The sequence below is a fragment of the Trichechus manatus genome, unplaced genomic scaffold (genome assembly GCF_000243295.1).
Source record: "Trichechus manatus latirostris isolate Lorelei unplaced genomic scaffold, TriManLat1.0 scaffold00054, whole genome shotgun sequence".
Taxonomy (NCBI): Eukaryota; Metazoa; Chordata; class Mammalia; order Sirenia; family Trichechidae; genus Trichechus; species Trichechus manatus.
In genome coordinates, this window is record NW_004443990.1 from 12,885,804 (window position 1) to 12,895,932 (window position 10,129).

General features: G+C 54.8%; 1 protein-coding gene across 1 annotated transcript; it reads left to right on the forward strand.

The window, feature by feature from the left end:
• Positions 1–5,011: 5,011 nt before the first annotated feature.
• DLX3 (distal-less homeobox 3) lies at positions 5,012–8,730 on the forward strand. Its single transcript, XM_004377949.1, has 3 exons — positions 5,012–5,568; positions 6,632–6,822; positions 8,383–8,730. Exons 1-3 carry the CDS (start codon positions 5,244–5,246, stop codon positions 8,728–8,730), a joined length of 864 nt encoding a protein of 287 aa, XP_004378006.1. The 5' UTR covers positions 5,012–5,243.
• Positions 8,731–10,129: the final 1,399 nt, after the last annotated feature.

Below are 10,129 nucleotides of genomic sequence, written 5' to 3' on the forward strand. Positions count from 1 at the left end.
AGTCACGAAAAAAATCACATACTATGATTCCATTCATGAAAGTCTTGAATAGGGAAATCTATAGAGATAGAAACTAAATTAATGGTTGCTTAAGGCTGTGAGAGAGATGGGAGAGTAGGGGGTGATAGCTAAAGGATATGGGGTTTCTTTTGGAGGTGACAGATATTCTAAAATTAGCTGTGATGATGGTTGCACATATCTGTGAACATAATAAGAAACACTTAATTGTAGTCTTTAAAAGGATTGTATGGTCAATTTTCTTTTTATTGTACTTTAGATGAAGGTTTACAGAACAAATAGTTTCTCATTAAACAGTACACATAGTGTTTTATGACAATGGTTAACAACCCCACGACATGTCAATACTGTCCCTTCTCAACCTTGGGTTCCCTGTTACCAGCTTTCCTGTCCCCTCCTGCCTTCTAGTCCTTGTCCCTAGACTGTTGTGCTCCATTAGTCTCTCGTTTGGTTTTATGGGGCTGTCTAATCTTTGGCTGAACGGTGAACCTCGGGAGTGACTTCATTACTGAGCTAGAAGGGTGTCTGGGGGCCATACTCTCGGGGTTTCTCCAGTCTCTGTCAGGCCAGTAAATCTGGTCTTTTTTTGTGAGTTATAATTGTTCTACATTTTTCTCCAGCTCTGTCTGGGACCCTCTGTGGTGATCCCTGTCAGAGCAGTCAGTGGTGGTAGCCGGGCACCATCTAGTTGTACTGGACTCAGTCTGGTGGAGGCTGTGGTAGTTGTGGTCCATTAGTCTTTTGGACTAATCTTTTCCTTGTATCTTGTTTTCTTCATTCTCCCTTGCTCCCAAAGGGGTGAGACCAGTGGAGTATCTTAAATGGCTGCTCACAAGCTTTTAAGACCCCAGACGCTACTCACCAAGGTAGAATGTAGAACATTTTGTTTATAAACTGTGTTATGCCAGTTGAGGTAGATGTTCCCCGTGTATGGTCAATTTTCTGGTGCGAATTATGTTTCAATCGAGCTGTTAAAAAAAAAAATCTTTCAAAGCATAGATGAGAAGTTTAGGGGTAGTGAGTCTAAGTCAATGGTGGTGAAACAATATGAGTAGAGATACAAAGAATGGTGGCACAAGGTGAAGACTGTAACCAATACCATTGAATTGTACATGTAGAAACTGATGAATGGGAGTATGTTCTGTTGTAGACCCAGGCTACAAAGTGCTAGGGTCTATCTCTAAGACAGTCCAGTAAAAATGTAGAAGGGGGTGCCTTCTTGAGAGACAAGAATCCTAGAATTTAGAATCATACGTCAGAGCTTGAAGAGATGCCATCTAATAATCCACCTTTTGGTTTACAAACGAGAAACCTAAGGGAAGGAGCCACTCACTGGCTGGGCAAGGATGGTGGGAGGAGGGGGAGTTGTTAGCCATGAGTTAAGGGGATGATGAAAGGTGAATATTTACTGTTGATGTTGTTGAGTGCCTTGAGTCAATTCCGACTCATAGTGACCCTATAGGATGGGGTAGAACTGCCCTGATAATGTTCCCATAGCTGTAAATCTTTACTTAGGCAACTGCCACATCTTTCTCCCATGGAGCGGCTGTTGGATTTGAACCACAGATCTTTCAGTAAGCAGCCAAGTGCTTAACCACTGCGCCACGAGGGCTCCTTAGTGCTGGTAAACCCGTTGCCAAGGAGTCGATGCTGGTAGGGCTCCTAAAATAAAGGCGATACTCCTTCTGGGCATGACGGCCACCTGCAGGGCCAACTTCTGTTACTGCCCCAATGGAGGTAGACCCTGGCCTCCTTGTATTCACCACTAGATGGCGCCAGCTCCCCAGGCAGCCTGGCCTGCTCACTCTCGTTCTTGAGTTTCTCCTCTTAGGCCTGGCACTCCGTGAGCCCAGAGACTGTGGCCGTGCCCGAGTGGCATGATGCCTGGGTGCCAGGGAACAGCTTGCTTCAACAGGGTCCCTTTGTTCAGTGCCAGGGAGGTGGTGGGCAATGGACCCTGACCTGAGCATTTGCCAGCGTTGACCCTTCTCCCCCGTTAGCCTCCCAGAGGCCCCTGACACAGGTCACCCTGCATCACTCCTCCACTAGGGGCAGGAGTCTCACAAGGCTGACACCTGCTCATCTCGTTGGTCCAGACAAGGTGCAGTGGGTGGCACCGGTCCCACTGCATCCTCCAGCGACCTTGCCACCCTTAGCACGCAGGTGCCCACCCAGCGGCTGGTGGCTCCAGTCCTGCTGGCCTGACAGGCCACTCATGCCCCATCTGGGAGCTGCTTCTGCTCCTACCCTGGATTGAGCAGCTCCATAGCTGTGTCTGCTCCTTGCCTCCTCTTTTTCTGATGCTGTCATATGTGCCTCCACCTCCGCCAGGGTCCACCAGAGCAGTGCCCAGTGACTCAGCTCCTCTCCGTTCTTGGGGAGTCTCGTTTATTCATTCAACATTTATTGAGCACGGAGGTTGTGTATGCCAGGACCTGTCCTAGGCATCTGGCAGACAGACAGCTGTGAGCTAGATGGACGCAGTCGCTGGCGTCTTGGAGCAGGCAGCTTGGTCAGAATGAGATGCTAAACTTTAAATTACCAAATAATTGTTTAATTGCTCACTGAAGTCCCTAACGCTGCAGTTTCAGTACATTTCTAGGACACAGAATTTCAGAGCAGAAGGGAGCATAGAAATTATCCTATATAACCCACCACCTCCACCACCCTTTCAAAATGTCAGGATTCCAGACTCCCAGTCCAGTGCTCATTCACTTGACTCAGGAGCCAAGGTTGCGGTGGAGGGGAGGAGGGAGAAGGAGGGAGGTTTCTATGAGGGCCTCATGGGCAGGGTGAACTCCCTCTCATCTCGGAACCACCTGCCCCTTCCTGCTGTCTGTTGATGAGTGAATGAATGAACCTTGGCAAGGGGCTTGCCCGACACTGTACTTTCTCTGTGAGGAGACAGGGGCTCCCAAGCAGGCCCTGCCTGCCTCCCCGGCTCCCATCCTGGAAGGGGGAGTGGGCCCGCCCGGTGCCCTTCCTGCCCCCACCGCCGCAGGCTCTCTTGGCGCACTCTTGGCAGCAGAACAGAGGGCAACCAGAGCGGGTGGCAACTCGCCCCGCCACGGGCTCGGAGTGGCGGGCGATAGGCGCTGGGGGGACGCGGAGATAGACAGACAGATAGCGCTCCCCTCCCTGGCCCCCGCCCCCACCTTTCCCACGCCGCAGCCACGCGGAGCCGCTCAGACCCGGCGGGCGCTCCTGCCCCTCGCTCGGCCCGCGGACTGTTGCCCTCTATCTCTGCCCACTGCAGCTGTCCAAGCTCCTCTGAACCCGCCCTGGGGGTCTGACTTTGCAAAAGACCACAACGCCTCATGCACACTTTTCGGTCTGACAAGGTCCACGAAGGAGACCCCCTCCCCGGGGCTCGGCCAGAAGTCGGGCTTGGGAGGCTGCAGAGCTCCAGGACGGCCGCCAGGTGACGCGCTGGCACTGCGTGTTCCTCTGACGCGTTACTACGGTTAGGTTGGTTAGGGAAGGGGAAAGGAGGAAAATTAAGGGGGGCAGGCCTGTAGGCAACCCTGACGACAGAAGGTGTCTGAGGCTAGGAACTGAAATTTGGAGGAGCTCCTTCCCGCCAAAGAAAGGCAGAGAGCGGAATTGAGAAAGGGGCTAGGAGTCAGGAACAGCAAGGATGGCTTAGGGCCTCGCCTATGGGTGAGACAGGACTAGGAGTTGGGGGTGTCCATGGAGGGGAGCCTCTTTTTCAAGTCCTTCTTGGGGGTAAGGGGCTCAGTAGAGCATCAGGGATCCCATCTCCTGGGAGTTGGGAAGGTGTCGAATGTTTTACATACATTTTCATACAGCTACACATTCACGCATGCTCACACCGTTCGCAAGGCCTTCCACTCACACCACCCTACACACTCACCCACACAGCTACACGTTCTCATACACACACTCCTATACACACGTACTTCTTGGTATATTGTGAATCCTCACATCACACATCCCAAGTACACCCACTCCACATACCTGATCCCTAAAAATGCTCACACCCATCCAGTGCAGCCCCGATTCATTCATCTGCCCCCAAACCTACTGAAGCACACAGAGAGCCAGCCTGTGGCCCCTCAGCCTCATGGGGACCCCGTTGCCCTGCTCACCCCAGCAAGCAAGTCTGGGCAAGGTCTGCAGTTGACACACAAACTTTCAGAGATAGCTCTGGTATCATCGCAGACCCTGTGCACCCCATTCTCCCCATAAGCCTCTAAATCTGCACACCCAGCCAGGCCCTCTCCAACAGATTTTCCCAGGGCCAAATTCTGACTTTCATGGGCCCTGGGCATTTTTTCCTTGTGGTCGCCTTCCTCCATAAAATAGTCTTTAAATTAGATTTTATGATAGCATTAGCATAAAGATAGTATATTAATACTATAGATCCAAACATTTTCTTTGACCTAAAATTTCTTTTTTTCTGCTTCTAATCTTAAAAGAGATGATAAGTTTTCATGGGCCCCTAAAAGCATTGCGGGCCTCTGTACTGTGTCTACTGGGCCTAATGGCTAAGTGGGCCCTGGGTCCTCCCCACTTTTAATGGGTCCTTCCCATTTTTAAATGACATAGTTGTCTGCCTGTCATTTGCACAACACATACATACCACCTTGGACCACCTCCCTCCACAAACACCCAATAGGCAAATTCCCCTCCTTCCCCAGCACCTGAGCCCACCTCCCAGGCCCCAGCCAGGGAGTCAGACTGACAAACCCTGGGGGCTTTGCAGAGCCACCCTCCCCCAACTCCCTCCTTCAGACACACTTGGGTTTATCTGGGCTGGGGGGAGAGAGACAGGAGGAGGAGCAGCAGAGAGGTGTGTGTGTGTGTGTGTGTTTTGGGTAACAACAAAGAATGGGGGAGAGACAGGAGAGAGAGAGAGAGCGCAAGAGCATGTTTTGCCTCGAAGGCAAGACTTGCAGCCAATCAGCGCGGTGGAGCCTCCCTCTGCGACTTCACTATTGAGTCTATAACCGGCTGGCCAGGCGGAGCTGGCAGCATTTGACTGTGGCTTGGGACGCGACGAGAGGCGCGCAGCGACCGCCCGACCGACGGCGACGGTCTGAGCTCCCCTCCGCCTCCCCTTCCCCCGAGACTCGGCCGGGCCCTCCCCTCGCCCTCCGGACACACACTCCCGCCTTGTCTCCAACGTCCCCACCGCCTCGCTCTCGCAGGCTCCGGCGTTCTTCTGCCGAGGCCAGCCCCGGGAAGGCGCGGCGGCCGCCAGGATGAGTGGCTCCTTCGATCGCAAGCTCAGCAGCATCCTCACCGACCTTTCCAGCTCGCTTGGCTGCCATGCAGGCTCCAAGGACTCGCCCACTCTGCCTGAGTCCTCTGTCACCGACCTGGGGTACTACAGCGCGCCCCAGCACGACTACTACTCCGGCCAGCCGTATGGGCAGACCGTGAACCCCTACACCTACCACCACCAGTTCAATCTCAACGGGCTTGCGGGCACCGGCGCTTACTCGCCCAAGTCGGAATATACCTATGGAGCCTCCTACAGGCAATACGGAGCGTACCGGGAGCAGCCGTTGCCTGCCCAGGACCCAGGTGAGGACCAGGGGATCGCGGGGAGGGTGGGAAACACAAGAAGATTCCCGAAGAGTGGAAGACAGGAAACTGCAGCCGAAATCTAGGGAAGACTTGAGGGTAATTTACTGCCTAGAGTTAGAAAAGGTGGGCTAGATGACCCCAGAGGGTCACTTTCCAGTCCCGAGACTGAGCGAGTTTGGGATGCGGGGAGCTCAGGGCCCTGGGATCTCGGGTGCGGATCAGGGTGAGCTGGGCAAGGAAGGGGAGGCTGGAGATCGTCAGGGAATCTCCTAATCGAGGTGATTTCGAGGGCTCTTCAGCAGGGTGTCCTCGATCAGGTCGCAGAGGACTTGGAAGTGGACAGTGGAGACTGCAGGCTCGGTTGATCCCTTTGAATCTGGGGAGGGGAGACGGGGGAGTACTGAGGGGGACGTGGAGAGAGGCCTGAGGGGTTTAAAGAAAACGGAGGGAGGCAGCGACTGAGAAGTGAAGAAGTTGAAAAAGAAAGGTGGAGACAGCAAGAGAGAGAAAGGTGGAGAGTCGGAGAGAGACAGAAAGGATGGAAAAAAGGAACGGAGGAAACGAAGGGAGGGAGGGAGGAAGAAAGAGAGAGAAAGAGGTAGGAGAGAGTCTCTACTATCCTTGCAACTTTTCTGGAAATCTAAAACTATTCTAAAATAAAAAGTAAGAAAAAAGAAAGAAAAGGAAGGAAGGACTGGAAAGATGGAGAGACAAGACAGCTGGCACGGTTGGGGGTGAGAAGGCGCGGCCAGTAGCGGGTGGAGAGGAGCTGCGCGGCCGGAGGCAAGCGGGGAGGCGTCATGGGCGAAGTGGCGGCTGCCCGCGCCCGGGCGTTTGCTGGCGCCGGGGACCGGGCTCGGGGGGCCGGGCGCGGAGCTGGGAGTGCCGCGTCGTGGGCGGCCGCCGGCTCCAGCTCGGTTGCCGTGGCTCCTCCTGGGGCGTCGGCGGGCGATCTCGCTGCGGGGAAGTGCCGCAGCAGGTAGGGGACCCGCGGGGCCTGGAGGGCACGGGGGTCGCAGGCAGAGGCTGAGCCGCCCCCTGCCTGGTGCGTTGCCCGTAGTGTCGGTGAAGGAGGAGCCGGAAGCCGAGGTGCGCATGGTGAATGGGAAGCCCAAGAAGGTCCGAAAGCCGCGCACCATCTACTCCAGCTACCAGCTGGCCGCCCTGCAGCGCCGTTTCCAGAAGGCCCAGTACCTGGCACTGCCGGAGCGCGCTGAGCTGGCCGCGCAGTTGGGCCTCACGCAGACACAGGTGGGTGCTGGCTGGTCGAGGGTCGCGGGGGCCGAGTGGGGGCGTGCAGGGCCCCAGGGCTCCCCACGCGCCTCAGAGCCTGGCCGGCCTTCTCCAGTCCCTGCAGGAATGGGGAGTGGGGAGAGGGGCTCAAGTTCCAGCTTCTGTCGGAAGTTTTTGTTAGCACGTGTACAGGCGTGCATATTTACGAAACTGTGCAACTGTATATGTCTGTCACAGAGAGGTGTCCTCTTCCTTTTACCCCCAGAATTCCCAGCATCCAGAGCCCCCCAGTAGTGCTGGGTCACTCACTTAATAGGAGTTCACATCGTTTCTCTTTCAGGCTAGGCGCGGGGGATGGGGGTGGGATGTAGGGTACATGTATACATGTGTGTATCTTTTCACATGCACCGGTGGGCCTGTGTACAGGTAGGAACGCTCACATAAGGAGTGCAGCCCTTCAAGGGTGACTGTGTGTGCACTTGTGTTTATAGATTGAGGGGCACATGTGTACACATGTGAGTGTACAAACAAAACATTGTGTTTGTATCAAAGCACCATATTCCAGCTCAGCACCCAAATGCTCCACCCCTCCCTTTCCCGGAGCAAAGAGGAGAGATCCTGGCTAAGGGGGATGAGGACTTAGAGGTGGGAGCTCCCCTCATCCCCAACCTGTACCCAAAGCCCCTGGCAGCCTGTCACTGCTCAGGGGAGGAGTGGCAGATGCCCAGCTCCCTCCAGGTGTTGACAGGCAGGCCTAGGTTGCAGCTGCGTGGGGCCCAGTCCGCTGGGAATCTGGGTCACCCAGTGAGGAGCTGATTCATTGTTTGTACCAGTCACAGGGTAGGGAGCGGCAGGGGAGATACCCCAAGGCAAATTTGAGGAAGCATGGCTTACCTATTTCTGGGTCCCCAGGTCACCCCCATTAGCTAACCCAGTCCAGGAGGGCTTCTCCATGCCCAAGCATGACTGTGGGTGCTCGTGTTTGTGGGTGTTTATCTGGGTGTATCTGTGCCTGTGAGTATCTTTACGGCCTGGTGGCTGTGTGAAGTTGTGAGTGGGTTTGTGGCTGCATATGGAGATGTGTATGTGGGTGTGTGTTTGTGTATCTGCAGCTCTGCTTATGAGTATCTAATGTGAACAAAATGCCACAAACTGCTTCCCCCACCTGGGCTGCCTTTTATTGAGCACTTATCAAGTGCCAGGCTGGTCTAAGTTCTTTACACGTATGTATTAACTTATTTGAGCTTCATAATGACCCTCTGAGGTAGGTAATAGTGTTATCATCATCCCTGTTTTGTAGACAGAAAGCTGAGAACCAAAGCGGGTCTAAGTCGCTTGCCCATGGTAGCACACTTAGTCAGTGGCAGAGCAGAATTTGGATGGTTGAATGTTCTTAGCCACAGTGCTATCCCAGGTCAGTGAAAGATTGCCGGCCTGGGAGTTGGGACGCCTGGGTTCTGCCTGTCTCTTATGGTGTGACTTTGGGTGCTGGCCTTGCCCTCTAGTCTGAGTTCCCTGCAGAGTTTTCCCTCAGCATTCTCAGAGGCTAACCAGCTACCCCGTTCCTCTCCAACCCAGGTAAAAATCTGGTTCCAGAACCGCCGCTCCAAGTTCAAGAAGCTCTACAAGAATGGGGAGGTGCCCCTGGAGCACAGCCCCAACAACAGTGATTCCATGGCCTGCAACTCGCCACCATCACCTGCCCTCTGGGACACCTCCTCTCACTCCACTCCGGCCCCTGCCCGCAGCCAGCTGCCCCCGCCGCTCCCATACAGCACCTCCCCCAGCTACCTGGACGACCCCACCAACTCCTGGTACCACGCTCAGAACCTGAGTGGACCCCACTTACAGCAACAGCCGCCTCAGCCAGCCACCCTGCACCACGCCTCTCCTGGGCCCCCGCCCAACCCTGGGGCTGTGTACTGAGCACCCCACCTTGCCTGAACTCCCCACGAAGGAACCCCGGGACCAGGCAGAAGGCGCCTCCGTCCTAGCTGACACTCAGGAATCATCAAGGAGCACAGGGGAAAGCGTACCTCCTTTCCCCCTCCCTTGTCCCTTCCTCCAGGGACCCAAGAGCTTCCAGATGAACTTTGCATGGACCAAGGATGTCCCCTGAGCCTCGCACCCCCTGCCCAGGTACCGGAGTGCCCCTCCAGATATCGGGGCATTCCACTCCAGCTGGGACAGCTCTTCCCCTTCTGCTCCAGGAGCCTGGATGGGCTTTAAGTGACGGCTCATCACCTTTCAGTTTCTGAAACTTAATACCTGTGCCCTGGACTGGCGACCTGGCGGATGGGCGAGACTGTGGAGCCTTCACAGGTTACGCATGGGCTGGGGCTCCAGGCACCATGGAATCCTGGGACCGGCTAGTCCTGGTTCCTCCTAAGCCATTTGTGACCTTCCCCTTCCTGAGCGGCCCCTCTGCCGAGAAGACATTGGACATTGTGACTGGGACTCAGGGGGAGGGACCTGAACCAGCACCCCTGCTCCGCACTTCTAGCCCTCATTTAAGAAATGAGGGTTAAACCAAAGAACACCCCCCGCCCCCCCGCAACATGAGGGAAGCCTTTAACATTTGTGGCTTAGAGGGAAGAATGAAAGGAGACTTCTCTCTCCTCTCTCGGCCTCTGTTCTGGGGGAGAAGGAGGGGAGAGTCTCCAATGTCTTGCCTAAGGACCTATTTCTTCTTCTGTGTACAGGACTTTGCACAACTTTGGTTTTAAAAGCTGTTGAAAAATAGGAAAACAAAGGGCATTGTTAACAGATAGGACCAAATCTCCTCTTACGCGGCGGGCACCTCTGCTCCGCTTCTACCCCCCACCCCACCTCTTCCTCTCCTCCAGTAAGTTGGCAGTTTGGGTGCCAAACCCCAAATCTCCAAGGAGACAAACTAGGCAAGACAATCCCCCAGCACCCCCTTTCTGATGGCCTTGGAAGCAGATTGTTCCCGCCGAGATGGAGAATGCCTGGTGAGGTACATGGAAGAGAAGGGGAAGGTTATAACTTGGTGCCTTCAGGGGTGAGGGGGCGGCTGTGTACTGGGACTGCCCCTCCCTCACCCAGACGTCCCCCCAAAGCTAACCCTCCTCCACCCCTGATGTGGTAAAACATGGAAGCAAAGGCGAGGTGGATGACTGGAGCTATATATATATAGTATGTATTTTTTTTAAGAGCAACAGAGAGAAGTAGCCTCCTCCCTACTGTGGTTTCCTATTTATGTGACCCTTTCCTCCTGGACGGAGCTGCACGGCAAGTTAGAGAAAGCGGGCTGTGGGCTCCGGCTGGATTTCGAGTTGGTAGGAAGTGCAGGAGTGGGGAGAGG